The sequence below is a fragment of the Dama dama genome, chromosome X (assembly GCF_033118175.1).
Source record: "Dama dama isolate Ldn47 chromosome X, ASM3311817v1, whole genome shotgun sequence".
Lineage (NCBI taxonomy): Eukaryota > Metazoa > Chordata > Mammalia > Artiodactyla > Cervidae > Dama > Dama dama.
The window spans coordinates 116,947,547-116,970,439 of record NC_083714.1 but is presented as its reverse complement, the minus strand read 5'-3'; the positions used below and the strand labels follow the sequence as shown (position 1 = coordinate 116,970,439).

Sequence of the window (22,893 nt, the reverse complement as noted above, 5' to 3'; positions counted from 1 at the left end):
CTGTTTTTTTCCATTACATCGATCAGCCTAATGTTATATTTATCCATGTGCCTTGCCTCTCTTACCATTACATTAGAAAAGCTCTTTCTGTTCTTATGGTCAGCCTTCTACTTGTTCACTGAATCCCACATCTGGTCAACTATGAAGAGCTCTCCAGCTCTTTCCTTTTTCTTCTCTGTAACACTGCTTGTGGGATTGTGCCTATCAGCATAGTTCACATGCCACTGGACTCTGCTCAATATTATATGGTAGCCTGGATGGGAGGGAAGTTTGTGGGAGAATATGCGTGCATGCGTGCTCAGTCGTGTCTGACTCTTTGCGACCCCATGGACTGTAGCCCGCCAGGCTCCTCTGTCCATGGAATTTCCCAGGCAAGAGTACTGGAATGGATTGCCATTTCCTTCTCCAGCGAATCTTCCTGACCCAGGGATCAAACCCACATCTCCAGCTGCTCCTGCACTGGCCGGTGGATTCTCTACGACTGTGCCACCTAGGAAACCCTTTGAGGGAGAATGCTGCTGCTGCTAAGTCGCTTCAGTCGTGTCCAACTCTGTGCAACCCCATAGACAGCAGCCCACCAGGCTCCTCCATCCCTGGGATTCTCCAGGCAAGAACACTGGAGTGGGTTGCCATTCCCTTCTCCATACGTCTATATGGATGACTGATTTCTTTTGATGTTTCCCTGAAACTTGCACAATGCTGCTTATCAGCTATTCCCCCATACAAAATAAAAGGCTAAAAAAAAAGAATGCATAAAATAATATCTCTTAGTATTGAAAGATATGCCTCTCTTTACCCCTTATCCCTGCCAGCTACCATCCCATTTCTCTGATCCTTCTTTATGGCAAAATGACTTGAAAGGTTCTCAGTACTTATGCCCCTCACTTCTTCTTATCGTTTTAATTGAAGTATAATTGATTTGGTGGCACTAGTGGTAAAATCCCACCTGCCAATGCAAGAGACACAGGAGACATGGGTTCGATCCCTGGGTGGGGAAGATCCCCTGGAGGAGGGCATGGCAATCCACTCCGGTATTCTTGCCTAGAGAATACCTTGGCCAGAGGAGTTTCCTGATGTTTTTTTTACAAAAACCTTAGTTATGTTTTCTATTTTTAAGGAAAAATGTTATCATAGAATATTAAGACTAGAAGGAGCATTAAGATATTCTAAATACTAATGTAAAGCTCAAAACCCTTCTGTCATCACTTTGAATAGTTATTCAGCATGTTGAAGGCCTCCAATAACAGAAAACTCTTTTTTGCTAATATATTCTTAGATTTTTAAAAAAGAAAACATAAAACTTTAACTTATAGGTGCTTACTTCGTGGTGTAAAACTTACCTTAGCCGTCATATTTGTGTTGAATAACCCCAAAAATCTACTTTAAAAACATTGTATGTTTCATGTTGAACATTTTTCTAAGAAGCATGGGTTTTTATCTATTGTGGCCTATACACATGAATGTAACCTTCTCCTTAGTGTACTTTTGTACACTAGCCCTTTGTAATGGTGACTTGTTTGGACAAGTTCTTTATTAAATCTCAGACGTTAGCTAGCTCTATAAAAGATGGACGCGTAAAGCTGAAATATATGGGCTTCCCTGGTGGCGCAGTGGTATAGAACCCACCTCCCTATGCAGGTGATGGGGGCTCATTCTCTGGGTTGGGAAGATCCCCTGGAGAAAGAAATGGCAACCTACTCTCCAGTACGCTTGCCTGGGAAATCCCATGGACAGAGGAGCCTGGTGGGCTACAGTCCACGGGGTCACAAAGAGTCAGACACAACAACTAAACAACAGCAAAGCTACAGTATTCTCTAATACTTCAGGAAGAAAGTTCCATTCCTGAAAGGCCCTTCTTGCTGTTCAATACATGTCCCCATTCAATACATGCACCTCAGTCAAAGAGGTACAGGTAGAAAGGGAAGAATGCTTTGTCCCTAGCTTTTTCATGATCATAGCAGTCAGAGTCAGTTTTCTCTTATCTGCCCTATGTTTTGAGAGTCTGGAATTAGAAATTCTCCAAGGAAGTTCAGTGGCATCCTATGCCTCAGCCTCTGAGATAACATAGAAGGAAATGTAATTTCATGTATTAGTTTGCTAGGGCTGTAACAACAAAATCCCATTCTGGGAGGATTAAACAAAATAAAATCATTTTTTCACATTTCTGGAGGCTGAGAGTTCAAAATCAAGGGATCAGGATATTTTATTCCTTTTGAGGTATCTCTACTTGGCTTCTCATTGTGTCCTTACGTGGTCTTCCCTGTGTCTGTTAAGCATCCATGTTGTGCATCTGTTTGTCAAAATTCCCTTTTTTTTTTAAGGACACCAGTCAGATTTCATTAGAGCCCACCTTAACAGTCTTATTTTAACTTAACCATCTTTTTAAAGGCCTCATCTTTTAATACAATCACATTTGAGATACTGGCAATTGGGCAATCATTTATGAGTTGAGGAGGAGGACATAATTCAACCTATACTAACTAAAGAATAAATGAAAGAACTCTTCTTCACATTTATCATTCTCTTCTGTTTTTTAGTGATAATTTTAAGGTTATTCATAAATCAGTTATTGAAAATATATTCAAGTCAAAAGTACACAGATTTCATGTGTGAAAGTGGTTAATGAAAAGCCATGTTCTTGATGACTTGATATAAAAATGAAAAATTACATTCTTCTTTAAAATACATCACTAATAGTAGCAACAAGAGTGGGCCTAGAGATTCTCATACTGAGTGAAGTAAATTAGACAAAGATAAATATCATATGATATCACTTACATGTGGAATCTAAAAAAACATAGTACAGATGAACTTATTTACAAAACAAAAACAGACTCACAGACATAGAACACAGACTTACGATTTCCAAAGTGGAAGATGTTGTTGTTGTTGTTGTTTAGTCCCTCAGTTGTGTCTGTCTCTTTGCGACCCCGTGGACTGCAGCATGCCAGGCTTCCCTGTCCTTCACCGTCTCCCAGAGCTTGCTCAAACTCATGTCCATTGAGTCAGTGATACTATCTCACCGTCTCATCCTCTGTCGTCCCCTTCTCCTCCTGTCTTCAGTCTTACCCTGTATCAGTGTCTTTTCTAATTAGTTGACTCTCTGCATCAGGTGGCCAAAGTATTGGAGCTTCAGCTTCAACATCAGTCCTTCCAATGAATATTCAGGATTGATTTCCTTTAGGATTGACTGGTTTGAGCTCCTTGCAGTCCAAGGGATTCTCAAGAGTCTTCTCCAACACTACAGTTCAAAAACATCAATTTTCTTCAACACTCAGCCTTCTTTATGATCCAACTCTCATATCCATACGTGACTACTGGAAAAACCATAGCTGTGACTAGACAGACCTTTGTTGGCAAATGTCTCCGCTTTTTAATATGCTGTCTAGGTTGGTTATAGCTTTTCTTCCAAGGGGCAAGAATCTTTTAATTTCATGGCTACAGTCACCATCTGCGGTGATTTTGGAGCCCAAGAAGATAAAGTCTGTCACTGTTTCCATTGTTTCTCCATCTATTTGCCATGAAATGATGGGAACAGATGCCATGATCTTAGTTTTTTGAATGTTGAGTTTTAAGCCCACTTTTTCACTCTTCTCTTTAACTTTCATTAAGAAGCTCTTCATTTCCTCTTCACTTTCTGCCATAAGGATGGTGTCATCTGCATATCTGAGGTTATTGATATTTCTCCAGGCAATCTTGATTCCAGCTTATGCTTCATCCAGCCCAGCATTTCACATGATGTACTTTGCACACAAGTTAAATAAGCAAGGTGACATCTTCCTTGATGTGGAAGATGGAAGTGGAAGATGGGGAAGGGGTAAATTCAGTTTGGTTAAGTTGCTCAGTCATGTCCGACTCTTTGCAACCCCAGGGACTGCAGCACACCAGACCTCCCTGGCCATCCTATCTTTTTGCCTTTTCATACTGTTCATGGGGTTCTCAAGGCAAGAATACAGAAGTGGTTTGCCATTCCCTTCTCAGAAGGGATAAATTAGGAGTATAGAATTAACAAACACACACTGCCACATATAAAAGAAACAACAAGATCCTTCTGTATAGCACAGGGAGCTCTATTCAATATCTTGTAATAAACTAGTGGAATAGAATTGGGAAAAAAAGAACATAGATATATATATGTGTGCTAAGTCACCTCAGTCGTGTCTGACTCTTTGTGACCCTATGACTATAGCCCGCCAGCTTCCTCTGTCCATAGGATTCTCTCGGCAAGAATACTAGAGTAGATTGCCATGCCCTCTTCCAGGGGATCTTCACAACCTGGGGATGGAACCTGCATCTCTTACATCACCTGCATTGGCAGGCAGGTTCTTTACCACTAGTGCCACCTGGGAAGCCCCATAGATAGATAGATAGATAGATAGATATACGTTTATACATATAACTGAATCACTTTACTGTATACTTGAAATTAACATGATATTGTTTTTTTTCCATTTATTTTTATTAGTTGGAGGCTAATTACTTTACAATATTGTAGTGGTTTTTGTCATACATTGACATGAATCAGCCATGGATTTACATGTGTTCCCCATCCCGATCACCCCTCCCACCTCCCTCTCCACCCGATTCCTCTGAGTCTTCCCAGTGCACCAGGCCCGAGCACTTGTCTCATGCATCCAGCCTGGGCTGGTGATTAACACGATATTGTAAATCAACTGTACTTCAGTTTAAAAAACTAAATAGACATTTGACAAAAGTATAAATAAATAAAATAAACCACTGTAACAAAAGTAATAGCTATCACTTAGGATGCTAGTATGTTTAAATACAAACTTCCTTGGTAGCTCAGTGGTCAAGAACCCGCCTGCCAGTGTAGGACACCCAGGTTCAATCCCTGGATCACGAAGATCCCATGGAGAAGGAAATGGCAACCCACTCAGTATTCTTGCCTGGGAAATCCCCTGGACAGAGGAGCCTGGTGGGCTACAGTCCATGGGGTCAGACATGACTTTAGTAACTAAACAACATGTTTAAGTGTCTCTGATTTACTGACATGGGCTATTTCTAATTCCATGCTAAATATTAGAAATTATGTTGTAGAGAGTAATAGTGTAATACCACTAAAGTGATTAAAAATTAATCTCCCAAGATGAAATACTTTCATTACTAAAATGAGGATTATGTTCACTTTACACTCTTGAGAAGATTTTCTTCTAAGAAGGCAGGAAACCTCATAGCCATTAAAGCATTATACAGCTTCTATATTTCAAATTGGAGATCAGTACATAAATATTTCTATTACCTTTAATCTAAAGAGCAGTCAAAATAGCGGTATTAAAATACACTGAATAAAATTTGAATGCTAATTGCAACTAGGCCATAGCAGATTTCAAAAGCAAAACAGTAATAGTGATAATATAATGAATGCCACTCTTTTCAATATTTCTCGGATGCTAAGCATAATATACTATCAGGGTTTCAAAAATTCTATAAATAATATATGCCTCTCTCATAAAGCACATAAAATAAATTGTGTGTAATGAAATGTGCCTATTTTCCCCAAAATGATTATTAGGGTTTTGAACCTTTGAATGGTAACTGTAATAGAAAAAGGTAAATACATCTGTAGTTAGTTTGTGTAGTTACTGTATGGAAATAAAGTAAAACACCAAAAGATCAGCTTAGAAAATGTTTTGAGTGCAGAATACGTTTTATTAGATTGTGTAATCTAATGAATGTAGTAATCATCATACTAACTAGATTTCCCAGTCAGATGATAGAAACAACTGATGTGGTTTCTCCCAGCTTCCTGCTAAACACATATGTAGATATTGAAATGAGCCTCTAGCAACACCGAAAACTAAGCCTGGCTAAAAACCTATTCCAAGAACCTAGAAGCACCTAATATAATGCTCAAATGAAAAAAAATAAAGGCCCTATCATTGATCTTGAATTGATCATGAATGGACAAAAATGGCTATTATCCATAAAGTGTAAATGTAGGATGATCCCTTTAAAAGTACTGCTTGCCAGGCCATCCCCTTCTTGGAGTTAACTATTCCTTTGAAATTTGAAAAAAAAAATTTTTTTAATGCGCTGAAGGAGGAGACAGTCCTAGCAGAAAATAAAGCATCTATAATTAAAACAGTGTGGTACTTACACATGAGGAGAAATCTAGGGACTGCAGAAAAAGACCAAAACATATATGAAAAGGCCATGACGGTGGCATTTCCAATCATTGAACTTTTTGTTTTAGTTTTTATCAGGATATAGTGGCTTTACAATGTTGTATTAGTTCTGGGTGTACAGCAAAGTGAATCAACTTTACATATACATATATCCCCTCTTTTTTAGATTTCTTTTCTATAAGGTCACCGCAGAACATTGAGTAGAATTCCCTGTGCTATACAGTCAGTTCTCCTTAGTTATCTATCTTATACATATTATTATATATAAGTCACTCCCAGTTTCCCAATTTACCCCAACCCTGTTCTCCTTGATATTCATAAGTTTGTTCTCTACATTTGTGTTTTTATTTCTGCTTTGCAAGTAAGTTCATCCATACCATTTTTCTGGATTCCACCTATAAGCAATAGTATCCAATATTTGGACAACTAGTCTCATACAGAAAATCAACAACCTTGAATGCATTCTTCATTCCTTACACATGGATAAATAACAAATGGATTGAATATTTAACTATAAGGATGAAAACATATAGATATTAGAAGTAAACATGAGTCAAATTCTTTATAAGATAGAAATGTGGACAGCTTCCCTGTCTCTGCTCAAAGTATTGCAAAAGACAATGGGAAAACCAAAGGAAATAAAAATTATTTATGAGACATGAAATGAATCTGATAAATCCTCAAAGTTCTTATCAATGCTGAGCTTCAGTCATTTCTTGGAAATTTATTAACATGATAGTGATTCTTACTATTCAAACATGTAATAATAAAGAAATATATGGTTAATTCAATAAGAAACTGTGGTTCTACCTGTAGACTGGTATTAGTTCTTCTTGTAGACTGATGCTCTACTTGTAGACTGGTAGAAAGTTGCAGCCACAAATAACCTACTAGATTTTTAATTAAATGGGCTTATTATAGGATTATCTTTCATTTCAAATATTTTAAGAAAGCATGATGTTAGCAACCAAGTATCCTTTGTATCTTTGACTTGACTCCTTACACTCTCTGAATGTCTGAGTTTATTTTTATTTATTTCTGGTTTATTTCTGATGGGTAATATACTTTTGTAAGAGTAAATGATCATTTTGAAACTTTTCCTTGGAGATTCATGTATGGTTTATTTGACTCAGCTCTGCTTTTTTTTTATCATATTCCAGCTTTTTATCCTAGCCTATTCTGGCTCTTGCTGTTTTTATTTATTTGAATGCAATGATTCATTGAAAATACAGAACTCATAAAGACGAAGTTGATGATAGAAATTTTTCATATATCTTGTTTACACCACGGTCTTTCATTGGAACTTTGGGCAAGTTGTTTAACCAAATTGTCTCAATATCTCCATCTTAAATGAGAAACATAATACACTTATTTATGGTGATTTTGGAGAATGAAATGTCATGTGAAAAATACTTAGCACAGAGCCTGACATATAGTCAACAGTGAATAAATACTAACTAGTAATCATATTGATTATTGGTTATTGTTAAGTGTGATTATACACCTTAGAAAATTTTTATTTCCTGAAGGAATAAAAATAAAAATTTTAAATTTATAAGAATTTTGAGTTGAAATATTTTGTAGAGGGGCCATTTTCTATTTTCTTTTTTGATATTCTTTGTATATTCACAAAATGGCCTTGAATATCTTCAATCTAATAACAAAGAATTAAAAAATATATAGTCAGTAATCTCTCATTTTCTTGTAAAGAAATAATGCTACTCTTCAAAATAAAAGAAGACACCAATCACTTGGAAACCTTCAGTGTTATAAATGGCCAGAAGCTCGCTAGTCTTCTAACCTCTCAATACTTGTCCATTGGTAAAGGGGTTTTTTCTAAGTCTCATGACCATCTGCTTCTGGATCTCTTGGGCTACTACTTAAATATGCAGCTTTGAGACCTCAGCTCAGACTAAACAAATCAGCATCTCTCTAGTTGGGGCATAGCAAACTCCATGTCTAACAATTTTTTTTGCAGGTAGTAGTTATGCAAAGCAAAGGCTAAATTTTTTTAATTCATTATAATGTAAGAAAAGGTTGTCAGTTTTTCTGTCTTCTGATTTTTACAACCTGAGGTGGATGCCCCTTTCTTTCATGAATAAGCTTTAGCTTCCTTCATGGATCAGTTAGAGAAATAAACAGCTTACTGGTAGCCATTTTGGGGCTCCAGACAGAAACATGGAACTATTATGGTCTAGAAAAAAAAAATACACAAAAAAATTGAAAGGACAGAATTGCTGTACTATATCTTATGTAAAATACAGTAAGACTTGTAAAGGCTCATAGGTTTTATGGTTCTTTTATCACTCTGGGAAACTTAAGCTAAAACTATCAACAGTTCTTCAGTTCTATCCTCTCCAGAAGAACCTTCTTGCCTCAGGATAAAATGTTTCTTAAAAAATTGATGACATTTGAGGAAATTTAGTGAAGTAGGAATTAATTCCTACTTAGGAATTTAGGAAATTAGTGAAGTAAAGTACACATATAATTTATCATATTTTTTTGTTCAGAAGTGATTTTGAAAATTTTAGATAATCAGTAAGAAGTTACTTTCGTTGTTAAAATTATATTCTAAAATGTTTACTACATTCAAACTTTTTTTTTAACAGGAATTGCATTGCCTCCTAAAGGGACTCTGGATATCCAGGTGTTATTTATGCCCCAGGTTATGAAATTACAAAAAACAATGGTCCTTATTCAAATGAGGAAGGCCAGTGGAAAAAGATGGCTTATTGACAATTTTATGGAATTGCACCCAGAGGTGAAAAGGTAACGTTTAAATAGGACATTGAAGGAATCTGATTTCATTTTGACTAGCATTGATTGATCCAGTTTCTTTTATATGTTATGCAATGTAAAGTTCATGAGTTTATTTTCTCTGAAGTATTGATATGTATATAGTTAGAGGAGGAAAATATACTTGTTATAGGGGGATTGTATATATCATTGCTGATTTGAAGTTCTGAGTGAGGAACAAGTCAATCTTAAGTATCGTATCAATGAATTACAGTCAGATACAGTCAAATACAAAGACTCCTTTTTGAGTCTATATCTACAGAGCAACCTGGATCAGCCTCTCTGGGCAAAGTATAGGATTTATACTGATGTACACCCAAGTGATGATACGGTGCCGGGTATATGACGTCCTGATGAAATACTGCCACAACTAGGGTGTGTGGTGTCTTTGCCAGAGTGCATGTTACTTGTCCCCTCTTTGCTTAGCTGAAATGTAAGCAGACTCCAGTACTGATGGAAGATTTAAATGTTTTCTCTTCTTTTGTAACTTAATTAAATAATGGTCTAGAAGCCTTAATTCAAAGGAAATTCTTGTCTTATGTGTACATATTTCTTCTTCACATTCAAAACCTTCTTTCCTGTAGGCTCGTTAATGTCCATTCTGCCAGGATTTCACCACTCCTGCAGTCAAGACTGCAGACGTGATCTGGGTAAAATGAAAATGAGCAGGCCGTTGTTCAAAAAGTATTAAGAATTTCAAGACAGTAAACAAACATGAGCGAGTCCAAGTGTGGAGTTCTTGTGCTGTTGAATGAGTCATATGCTGGTGAAGCTGGTCCTGCCTGTTGTGTCTTGTGCTCCATCTTTAATAAGAAAAATCTGTTTTCAACAACAGTCAAAACCATTTTCTAGGATCACTGTCCTCCTGATGGTGTCTGATGGACTTTGAATAATTTTACAAATGCCCCTTTTGTTTTAACTGGTAGCCTCCAAAAGTACATTCCCCATTACTTTCTGAAGTCCTGTACTTAACGGCATTTTTTGTTTTGTGCTTTTCCTATCCAGTTTAGAGTATAATCCATGGAAACTGTATTACCTCTTATTAATCACAGTTTAGTCACATCAGTAAATATTAATACCAATAGAGTCGTCCTTCAGTATCCTTGGAGGATGGATTCCAAGACCCCCACAGATACCAAAATCCTTTGCTGCTCAAGTCCATTACATAAAATGGCTTCGAATTTGCATATAAGCTATACACATCCTCCCATATCCTTTAAATCACCTCTGCTGCTGTGTTGTGCCCAGTCATGTCACTTTTGTGACCCTATGGGCTATAGCCTGCCAGGCTACTCTGTCCATGGGATTTCCCAGGCAAGGATACTGGAGTGGATTGCCATTTCCTCCTCCAGGGGATTTTCCAGACCCAGGGATCGAACCTGTGTCTCCTGCATCTCCTAAATGGGCAGACGGATTCTTTACCACTAACACCACCTGGGAATCCCTTAAATCACCTCTGTGTTATTATAATGCCTAATACAATGTAAATGCTATGTAAATAGAAGTTTCGTTTTTGTTGAAACTTTCCAAAATGTCTTTCTTTCTGTTTTTTTTTTTTTTTTATATAATACTTTCAGTTCATGGTTGGTTGAATCTGTGGATTCAGAACCCAGATATGGAGGGCCAGCTGCTGTACCAACCTTTGAATGTAGGGAAAAGAGTTCTTCAGTTGTAACTTGGATCTAACAGTGATTGTACTACAGTTTTCTTTGTGATGATTTCCCAGGGTTTGGTTTGAAATGTTTATAAAAATCAGCATTTGCAGAAAATGTTTTTTATTTCATACTTAGTTTCTCTCCACCGAAGTTTAAATTTATGAGCTTTGTTTAAAGTATCACCAGGTCACTAAAAATGTGTTATTTTATACTAATACTGAAAGTGTTTATGCTTTTGTTCACTCTTAATAATTTAATTTCTAATCAGGGGTTTGGGACTAGACAGTGAAGAAATTCTAGAAATACGCTGGATATACCCTATTGTTGGACTCCCACAGGCACCACCTCCTGAAAACTCAAAAAGTAAGTATATCTTACAGTCAGAGAACACTAGGATTTTAAGGGATCTTAGAGACCGTCTAATCACATGTCTTCTTTGTACAAGCAAGAAAATCCAGGTTCAGAGAAAGTAGGTATAAAGTCACCCAGCTCTGTTGGTGGGAACGCTAAGGCTGAATCTGTTCTCTTAACAGTAAGTTCAATGATCTTTTCACAAAACTATACCATTTCCTGTTGTTCTTGCTGTCGGTGAAACCTACCAATCAGCTAAGATTGATATAACATCAACTTCAGACCCCTTTATTTCACAGTCTTTGATGCACTCTGAGCCCTGTACTAGATTTGTAAGATTCCTAGGTACTTGGCTTCTTGGATCACATATAATCACCATATTCTGGCTTCTGTGTAACTCATGGGGACAATGATTCCTCTGTTAGTTTTCCTAATACAAATCTTTGATTTTGTTCTCCAAAAACTAGTCGGAATATACTATGGAGGTTTCAGGGAGGTTTCCTTTGCCACCACACATGCAACATCAAATCTCTACTCTTAAAATGCCTTTCTTTTTCTCAATGACCCCTTTTTTCCTCCACCTAATCCAGACTTACCTCAAGTTTCTGTATGATCTCTTTCCTTAACACTCTTCTCACTTCTTCTGCATACTTTGATGTTCCCATTTTCTTCCCAGGGTCAGTGTAAGAATTCCTCTAAGATAACAAGCACAATTCCTCTTAGATAACCATAGGGTGAAATTTAGTATCCCAACCTCTTACCAGGCTCTAGGCATAGTTCTTCATAAGTAAGAATCACTGAATTGCACAACAAAGGGCTATCTGTTTTCAATCTCCACCTTGAACAACACAAATAAGCTGTAAGAAGTCTTGAAATTTTGAATTTTCCTTCTTCTTCCAATACCAGTCTTTGCTAGTGAAAAAGGGCTTGTCTTTACTAGCATAAATTATGTCACCACACTTAGAAGAGAAAATAGCAAGTTTTGCTTGTGAATAATAGCATTTCCCCAGATACACTGGTTATAAAGGAAGAACAAGATTATATATTTCCTTATGTAGTTTAATTTTAAGTGGAGTGAAAATCCATGTACCTAACAATACCTTTGACAATAAATGTCATTTGTTTTACTTGAAGAATTTTTATTCTTGTGCTAAAAAAACTATCAACACATAAATATTTCACATACACTAAATTATCTTCAGAATGCTTCACAAACATGTCAAAATATTTTTTTATTTCTGTCTAGGACATAGTTGTTTGTATACTTTCCATAGAGCTGAGCAATGTAAAATTTATAATAGTCTTCTGATCAAAGTGATGTAATACAGCCTAGACATTACTCTGTTGGAATTCTAACAGCAGTATTGCTCGTGTCTACTCCAGATACTGTTTTTTTTCCCCCTAGATTAAAGATTTAAAGCAGATTTTTAGAAGTCTAAAATAAAGCCTATGAGAAAATAAAAACATAAATTTCTTGCACCGTTGTCTTCAATAAAGGTTAAATATGCTTCCAAAACATAGACATTTTCTATCAAGTCACTTCTCTTGGTAGTTATTATTTTTTTAAAGTAAATGTGAGTTCTGTAAATAGCCTGTGTTATATTAGCACAACCAAGTGAACATCTGTGTTCTGAGCAGATTGTATAGTAGTTATTAAATCATTTTACCAAAAGTCTAAAACCTATTCTAGTAATTCTTTTTCTCTACAAATGCCCTGAGAAACAAATGGGTAAGATTTTATAAATAAATATTATTTATTCTCTGTACAGCCCATTCTTCATTCCTAAGAACACGTTGGAAATAACCCATTGCTTTCCCTGCTCAGCTGTGTCAATCAATGTTTGTTGTTTCTTTTTCTTCTTTTCTATGTTTATCTATAACCCAGGTTATTCTCAAGCCCAGGGTACTTTTGTTGCACTGTGAGCCATCTTTTCTCTTTGTGCATTCTAATCTGCTCCTGTCCATTGAGGTAGATAATTGGAAAAGAGCTGCACTGCCTATCACAGTGTAAAGACAATGGAATGTGAATCCATTGTGATTTAGTAATCCTGGTATTGCTAGGACACTAATTTCCTAAGGACGTATAGGACAAGGCCAGTGACATGATGCTAATTGTTACTTTGATCACACTAATTTCCGATTTAATGCTCTAAGACTGAAGCTAATTATAACCAGAAAAGCTTGTACATTTTCTTCAGCCATTTCAACCCACTTAATTTACATCTAACTTTGTACCCTGTTGTACATTTCACATAATTAATTCTAAGTCCAAAATGTTCAGTATCAACCTATAAGTTTAAGAATTAAAATTTATTTTAATTATTTCTTTACTGTAGATGTGGTACATATTGCAAAAACACGTAAATCTGCTGAACATTATCCAGTTTTGCAGTTCCGATGAACATATTATTTTTTTTCTGTACAGCAGGAGCTAGTACAACATTGTAAAGCACTATATTCTAATAAAATTATTTTAAAATATGTTATTAGTGATGCCATAAAAGCATACAGTAATATATTTCAAAAGTTTTTTTAATATTATGATTCACTTTTTTATCTCATATTCAGTTTATGTCCTGTGTGCATCTGAACTGATAAAATATAACATTTGATATATTTTGGATAAATATGGACTCTAGTATACATGGCCTCATAATATTATAGAGATGGTGCCAACATAGTAATATTCCTTTATAAAATTATTAGCTATATATAGATATAATATTTTGGTTACTCACAAGATCACTAACACGTCTGAAATTTATATAAGAGAATGTTGGAGTTTAATATATAGAGAGAAATATATAGTTACATTAATTTAATGTTTAATGTAATAATGGTTAATATTATTTTTAAATAAATAATTAGTTTTATTTTTAACTGCTAAATAGTGTATTTTATAAATTTGAAAGCAATTCACACATGGAAATTAACATATTTTACTTAAATAATTTAAGTAAATTTCAAGGTACATGTAATATTATTTTTAGTTAAATTAAATATTAATTAAATTAATATTTTTAGTTTAGGAGATAATAAGATATATTCTAAAAGTATTATCAAATAAATATTATAAGACTTTTAAAAAAATTATTTGAAAGTATTTGCTGTAGTATTTTTATTTAAGTAAAATTTGGTATTTACCACAATAAGCTTACAGATAGCTGAAAAATCTAGTCCCTGAATCACATTTCTGCATCTTAATGTAATCTTCTGTACTTCGCTGTGTATCTTCTAGATTTATCTCTTGTCATGCTGTTTTTACATATTATTTAATATTCATGATTCCAAAATGTCAGTGTATATAGATACTGAATGAATGTATGTGTGTTAATACCAGATGCGATGACATGCCAAAGTCTGCCAAAGGGAATTCTATTTTTCATAGCATAATTCATTTTTTTCTATCTCAAGAACAATCAAATAGCCCATTAATCAAATTAACTGAAAGTATTTCTCTCCTGTAGTTGTCATAAAGTGTCAGGCCAGGAAGCGGCTAGAAGAGGAAGTGGAAGTCACACTGGATGGAGATTTTTGGGGAAAAAATCCTATCTTAGACCTGTCAGACTTTATAGTGATTCCAAAAAGAAAATCATATGCATATTATGAAGATATAGAAGGTAAGAGAACAGAGTCATGGATATAAAGAATTATAATAAATAAAAACTCAATTTCCTTAAATTTCAGGTTGCTGATTACTCAGTTACATGAAAATTCATGCCCATCCATTTCTCATTTACTGTTAGTGCCCAACGAGTGTTCAGTTATTTTTGTCCTCTTCACATAGAAGTTTTCTGCAAATGACATTAGTTTTGGCTATTGATCGATTTATAAGAATAGATTCAGGTTATGTCATCAGTGAGGAAAGAAAAAATTGTAGTAACTGTAATTTTCATGTCTTTCAACTTTAATTTCTTACTTTATTCTCTTTTTCTGGTTTATGGAATGTGATTAAAGCCATGGCTTGCAGCTTTAAATTTTAAAGAATGACCTTGAATAAAATGTTTCTTATTTAAAGAGATAGAAAAATTGACATAAATTAGATGCAATACCCAAATATATTTTGTATAATAATCCCTCTGACATTTGGAGTCTTAAGACATTTCAAAAAGTTAATATGATGGTCTGGCAAAATCAACTCTCAATGATACAAACTTTAGTTTTCAGCCATCTTCCACATGAAATAATATAGAAGGCTCCTATTCCCATTGAAAGGGAAATTCCCTTAACAATTGTTTTATTAGTATCAAGTGGAGAAATCTTTATGTATTATTTATAAAGCAATTAACCACAAAATTAAGTATGAAATGCCTTGCAGAATCAAAATATCTTCTCTAGTTTTCTTATTTTGGTCTATTGTTTTTTACTTTGATCTCACTACTACCATCTCTGTGTCTAATCTAATTATTTCAGTGATGAGAGAATGTAAATGAGGTATAACAGAAGGGAGCGTATACAAGAGTGTAGAGAGGATATACAAGAGATAGTAAAATAATTTTTACTTTTTTATAGTAACTATTTCTACTAAGTAATAAATGCTCATTTTAAATGATTAAAGACATTTCTGATGAATATGAATAGCAGTCCCTCAGCTCAACTTAGTCCCACTCAGATGGTGTTAGAATATAATAAATTTGAAATATACCCTCTCATACCTCCAACCATACTTGAGTGATGGAAGCCTGTTAGGAATGTAGCCAGCTTTTAACCAAGGCCAGTTAACAGTGACAAAGGCATCTTTCTCTTTCACTTGTAAGCCTGGATTTGGGCTTGGTTTAGGGAGTGCAATGCTTCTGCCCCCTGCGATTATCGGGGATTCAGGTCCTTTTGGGACTTCCCTTGTGGCTCAGCTGGTAAGCAATCCACCTGCAATGTGGGAGACCTGGGTTCAGTCCCTGGGTTGGGAAGATCCCCTGGAGAAGGAAAAGGCTACCCACTCCAGTATTCTGGCCTGGAGAATTCCATGGACTCTATAGTCCGTGGGGTCGCAAAGAGTCGGACACGACTGAGCGACTTTCACTTTCAGGTCCTTTTCTCTTGTTGCTCCACCATCCACCCAGTTGTCCTCATCTGCATCATCAATTCTACAGTCACATCCTCAGTAAATAACAAGCTGGTTCCTTTTAAAACCATGACCTGAAGATGCATATGTCATTTCTACTTGTATCCTATCAGTGAGATCTCAGTTATATATAGGCACACATAGATGTCCTTGAGACTGGGAAATGTCTCTTGACAGACTCCCAGATAAAATTGGGAGACATTCTAGAACAAAGAGAAGCAAAAAGGGAGAAAGTAAATATTGGGGAGACAATTAGCAGTGTCTGCCATATTTTATTTGCTGTGAACTGATAAAGTCTATCATCTTTCCATCCAAAAATACTTAATGAGAACCTATTACACATGGACTATTTTTCTGGGCCTGGAAATTTACCTACATCCCATCCCTCTCCTACCGTGAGACTGGTATCCCCAGTCTTTAGGATAGCATTCCAGTTAGATCTCTGGTCAACATCTCAAATCCCCTACTGAGATGAGGATTCAAGTTTAACTGGACCTGCACTGGCCCTGTTGTTGGGGCCTGAGTACCATTTCCCTTTCTCCAGTTCCCTCTGCCATCTATGTGATATCAAGTATTGTCATTCTGTCTCTACTTCCTGCTAGTGCTGCTGCTGCTGCAAGTCACTTCAGTCGTGTCCGACTCTGTGCAACCCCATAGACGGCAGCCCACCAGGCTTTCCCATCCCCGGGATTCTCCAGGCAAGAACACTGGAGTGGGTTGCCATTGCCTTCTCCATCTCTACCTCCTACCATGCCCCAAACCCAGATTAGAACCTTATTGCTGTCCATGCCAGTTGAGCATTTAGTCTTCCAAGAACTATGCTGTTTTATGTTTTGCATTCATTACATTATTGTAGAACTTAGCATCAAAGAAACGCTATGAAACACATAGTATCTCTATATCTTTATTTTACGAGTGAGGAAATCTCAGTAAAAGAAGTTTAATGACTTGTCCAGGGTTCTACAGTGCAGCAGAGGAAGGGATGATACATGAATCCAAGATCAACTGTGTTTTAAAGCTTTTTAAAAAATAATAATAATTTAGATTTAAAACCTAGATATGAAATTGTAGGTTCTGAGCAGTTCATATTGAGTTCAGCCCTAACCTAATTGCTTTTTCTTTAAAGCCCTGTAGAAATCAAAAACTTTTATAAGGGCAAAGCTTTCTGAGAGGTTCCCTAACTTAAGGTGTAATGCCCAGTACAAAGTGGTCAATCAGTATACAAAAAATTGCTTCCACGTTCCCTTTATTATCATACCCTCTTCTGTTATACTTCCTACCCTGTGTTTACCCACTGCTTGCTGAATAAAATATTACTTTGCAACATAGAAAATTAACACTATTCATCCATTTTCAGCCATAAAACATATAATTCATATGAATGACAGTTGATCATTTTTTACCGACTAAAATGTTATTCAGTCTATGTAAAATAATCCAGAATTACATTCACCATTTGTCCCCTACTGTCATTCCAGTCTCTTATTTCTCTAGGACATTAACTTGTTATTAACCTGGGTGGGATCACCTGCCACTTCTCTACATTTACCATCCACTTTCCCAGCATGATCAGCATCTATGAGACAGTCTGCTCTGCCCGGCCTGCCAACCCCCACTCCTTTTTTATGGAAACCACCTCCCAAGCTTGCCACAAGATTCTTATCATAGTTCAGTCATATGCTGTCCTCCTGGCCAGAGTGGGCATATAAGGGAGGTTGGGCTCCCCCAAATCTTCTGTAGTCAGAATGCAGGAAATCTGTTTATCTTCATTTATTGAAGCTGTAATATGTAGTGCTGCTGCTGCTGCTAAGTCACTTCAGTCGTGTCCGACTCTGTGCGACCCCATAGACGGCAGCCCACCAGGCTCCGCTGTCCTTGGGATTCTCCAGGCAAGAACATTGGAGTGGGTTGCCATTTCCTTCTCCAATGCATGAAAGTGAAAAGTGAAAGTGAAGTCGCTCAGTCGTGTCCATCTCTTCGCGACCCCATGGACTGCAGCCTACCAGGCTCCTCCGTCCATGGGATTTTCCAGGCAAGAGTACTGGAGTGGGGTGCCATTGCCTTCTCCGAATATGTAGTTCTAGGGAGTATTTATTTCTCTGCTTTTCTCTAAAGGCCTGCTTTCTCATCTCTTTGTGGGTCTCCTTTCTCTGCCCATCACTAGACACATAGCTCTGTCATGCTTAATGAACTCTTCGTTTACTTCATGAAACACTTGGTGTCTTCCAAAAAAGATTATTCAAACGGGGGTTCTGTTATTCGCAAATAGGCATTCTAAGAGTAAATGTATAAGAGACTCTAGAAATAATAAATATTTCTTAAACGGATTGTAAAAATATCAGAATCATCTTCCCCACACACTCTCATTATAAAATTTGGCAGGCACTATTTTAAAAGCTGGAGATGGAATTATGAAATGAGTATCTATGTTATATGTACCCAATATAGTTCAAAAGATTCAAAAAGAATTAGTTCACATTAACTTCTTTTTGGTTTACTGGGCAGTTACTGATAGTATGAAGTATATGAGAGTAAGAGGTAGTAATGCTGTCACTAGGTTGCACAATGAGATATTTAATTTTTAATTATATTAATTTACTACTTTTTTCTCCTTGGTTGAATTTTCATTTTTAATTGAAGAATGCTAACATAATCACAGCCTGCTTAAATTTATAAAAAGTGAAATAAATTTGTATGAGGACAGGGGAATTTTCCACTGCAACACCTATACAGTTACTCTCTATTTCAAAGAACTATGTATTAATAATGAAATCAGACTGATGCAAACCATTTCCATTTATATCCAAAAATTATTATGAGTTGGGTACAGATTTTACCTTAGATAATCATGTAGTAGCATTGGACAAATGTAGAAAAAGTAATTGTTAAGTAAATGCAATTCTATTGGCTTTCTTTTCTTCAACCAGTAGCCAATATAAAAAAAAAAAAACTCTGATTGTTTATGCATATCAGGGATAAGAATATTAGTGTAGATTAACCACAGAATTCAAATGTGTAATGCAGTTTCCAATTTCCAGTGATAAATAAATGTGAGTACTTTCTTACTAAAATAGAAAACAATTTTATTATGCAGGCAACCTATAATAAGTGTTCCCCAGTGAATGTCCAGTTTCTGAAGTGAAACCGTTGTTTTCTGTGTCATCCTGTTATGCTTCAGTGAAGTTTAATAGTTTAGTCTTCAAGCTTGATTTTTATTTGAAATTTATCCTGTTGAAGGCAAAATGTTGATGCTTCTATGACATGAAGTAAGGAAGGTAAAGAAATGCTTACATTCAGGACTCATTTTAATATGTTCTTGCTACTTAAATTGCTTAAATCGTACCCTTGTCAGGTTGCAAGCTAAATATATATATATATAATTCTGATAATAGAAATTGATTAGATCTTATTACCTGAAAAAAAAAATCCACTCCCTTCTAGATAAGAATGGTCTATAAGGAGGCTGCCAACATCATTCTGGGAGATTCGAAAAGCATATGTGGAAAAGTCTCTCTCTTAAATAGCTCTTGAAAATACACCTTTTGATATGGCTCATATTTCACTACTTCATTATTTTTCACGATGAAAAATAATGCTTACTATTGAAAGTAACTATTTGGAAAGTTTGCAGTCTTATTGCTTCCCATCATTCTCTAGTAGCTTTTTCTCTGCTCAATACCACCAAACTCAAGAAGATCATCTTTTTTATTTTTATTTTTTTTTTGCAAAAGACATTTTAATTTGTAAACATATGTTTCTGTTCTGAAGCATGTCTTGCTATACAGAAGTAGGTTTCTTCAGTGACTTCCCTGGTGGCTCAGACAGTAAAGAGTTCTCCTGCAAAGTGGGAGACCTGGGTTCAATCCCTGGGTTGGGAAGATCCCCTGGAGGAGTAAATGGCAACCTACTCCAGTAGTCTTGCCTGGAAAATCCCATGGATAAAGGAGCCTGGTGGGCTACAGTGCCTGGGGTCGCAAAGAGTCAGACATGACTGAGCGACTAAGCACAGACACTCAATTTTAATGTTTTTAAACATTAAAAATAGTAATGTCTTAATGTCTTTTCTCTGAATATTTGATAAATCAGTTGACCTCTCTCTAGTCTGAGTTCCTTAAAAGCGTCTAGTAATTGCTGGATTCCTTTTACTGCCCAATTCCAAAGATGTAACCAACTTGCATGCAGTCTCTGAAAGTCCCCCTGCTTGCTGTTTCTTTCTCATCTATTTCTTTATGAAGGGATGGGGCTGGTCACAAGCCTGAATACTATTTTAGCCTTTATATAAAGGCAAACCAGCTCTTTTCACCTATGTGTGTCATTTGATTATAGTTTACTCAACACATTAAATAGAATCCAAAAGTCATGTTGTTCATGCCATGTTGTACTTCCTATAGTCTCTTAAATCCCTTATGGTGGAAATTAAAGCACTTCACTCTGTGGCTTGAGCTGTGATGGGATTTTAGGTGTGATCATTAATTAACAGCCTGTATTCCTTCATCCAAATTTATAGTCATCTGAAAAGTAGATGTAGAAATAAGGCAGATGGAGGTCAAAAGGTACCTGTATTATAAAGGTGAACTGGAAAATGACTTGGTACTATGGATTCATTTGGGCTTGTCAATACCTTCCACCACAATCGAGCGCATTTACCCCAAACTAGCCAGTTGTACAGGAATAAATAATCGATACACAAAGAAGGAAGAGAAGGTGTGCATGCTGATTGACGATATCAGAAAAGAAAGAGAAGGGTCTGCTTATCTGCTCCGGCTTCACTTCTTCACCCGAATTCACTGATCAGATATGTTGTTTTCTCTCAGAGGGCAGATCATGATGAAGGATTGATTGATGCTGAGATATTTTTCCCTCCTATACCTTTCCCTTCTAGCAAGTGAAAAAGCCTCTCTATGTAAACATGATCAATAGGAAATAAGGATCCCCCACCACTGCCTTCCCATTATTTTCTCTTACTTTTCACCATCTTCTTTCCCTGAGAGTCCAATAAAACCATCAAACCTCATTTAAATGAAAACACTAGGACCTCTCTATTCTCTTTCCACCCTGACTCCACACATACACCATTGAGTTAATGAGGATTGATCACTTTCATATCTTTTTTATTCAACAACAATCTCGGGAACATCTTTGTTGCCAGGTATTATGCTGAGTCCCAGAGATGCCAGAATTAACAAGGCACAGACTGTTGTCAAGGAATTCAAGAAATTGTCTCTCCAATGTGTTAGATTTATGCACCTGTACTACTTAAATCAATTGGTGTTGCCCTACTGGGAGATTATACTGCTTTTATTTTTAGACAGTATTTTGAAATGTGACTTCTATAAGACTACAAATTATACCCTGTGGGCAGTATTTCCCCTATAATTGTATTTATTCTTCCTAAGTAACGGGTTTCTGCCTTCTCTATGCCTCTCTGGAGATTAGTTCAGTGACTTTCTCTCTGTGGGACTTTTTCTGTGAGTAGTTTTGCCATTTAACTGCATAACAAATTCATGCCACTTCCTTTTATATCCCAGGTGTACTGTAGCTTGAGGCTGTCTTTCTTTGATTAATCTACTGTCTTTTGTGTGCCTGATTTGTTGATGTGTTTGTCACACTGGTCTCATTTTACCCAAAGGCCAGTCATCTTGTTGCATGTTGTTTACATGACGATGCCCATGTTGGATTTGGTCTGTAATCACAACTAGCTCCAGAGAAGCCTGTCATTGGCCCTCCCATGACCCCACATTGGCCTCTAGACTTGATCCTTCCCTCTGCTTCTCTTCATTTTGCTTTCTCTGCTCAGCTCACTCCATTAAGTCTTCTGTCCTAACTACTCTAATGACAGTACCCTTGACAAGATTGTCAACCCTATCCAGTATGCCTAATCCAGTGGTCAGATTTGTGCTCTGAGCTTACATCTCCCTGGTTATCCCTTCTCCATCTCTATTGTTGGCTTCTCTTCCTCTGACCAGAATCTCAATGTTTGAGTGCCCCAGGCCTCTACCCTGAGGGCCAGAACACTCCCTTGCACAGATAATGGCCTGCATACTTCCAGAAGCTGCTGCTGATGGCATCCTCAGGCCTGCCACTTGCCAGGCCTGGTATCCTCAGCTGTGACATCTGGACTCAGACAACTTGGGTTCTTCCATTTAATTTCTATACGGCCTTGACAAAATTATTTTACTTCTCTATAAACTCTGTTTCTTCAACTGTAGTATGGAGATAGTATCTATTTCATAGGATTTTTTTTTTTAAGATTAAGTATAAATGCATAGAATTCTTAAAAGTGCCTGGTTCTCAGTAACTGTCTCATAAGTGTTAGATATTACCATTATTATCATTTAAAGCTCTGGTTGGGCATTTTGTGACAGAGATGTACTAGAGGACCCATCTTCAGTCACTGACAAATGACAGTTTGAGATGGAAACATGATTCTTTCAATGTCGTTCGGTGGGTTTTCTCATTAATACATGAAATAATATTGTATCAGAAAGTACAAAAATATGGTACCTAATCTTAAATAGATTCTGAAATTTGGTGCTAAATTGCTAAATGGCTGAATAAAGTATTTATGTTACAAAAAGTTCCTTTATCTTTTATTTCTGGATTCTTGTTTAAAATGAAATGCGTAAGACAAGCATTAGCTATGTTGCCACTTTCTTCCTTTAATTTTCGTTCTGTAGTATACTGTACTTGCATTGTAGCAAAAGAATATGCAGTTATTTTAAGTTAATCAAAATGTTTGGTCTATTAAATGACCTTATGAAAGTGAAGTAAAACATGTAAATTAAATAACCCTTCGAAAAGATACACAATTTTGTAAAAATAATAAGAGTGTGCAGATGGCACATTCTTCATTATCTGTTCAAAGAAAATAGCTTTAGGTGGT

At 36.3% G+C, this 22,893-nt stretch overlaps 1 protein-coding gene across 1 annotated transcript in view; it reads left to right on the top strand.

Annotated features, from left to right (window-relative positions):
- Positions 1-22,893, top strand: part of LOC133052842 (cilia- and flagella-associated protein 47-like) — a 167,040-nt gene that overhangs the window by 132,082 nt on the left and 12,065 nt on the right. Inside the window, exons 14-16 of the mRNA XM_061137675.1 lie at positions 8,756-8,915; positions 10,866-10,960; positions 14,416-14,568. Coding sequence (XP_060993658.1) covers positions 8,756-8,915; positions 10,866-10,960; positions 14,416-14,568 — 408 coding nt within the window. The remainder of the gene's footprint in view (positions 1-8,755; positions 8,916-10,865; positions 10,961-14,415; positions 14,569-22,893) is intronic.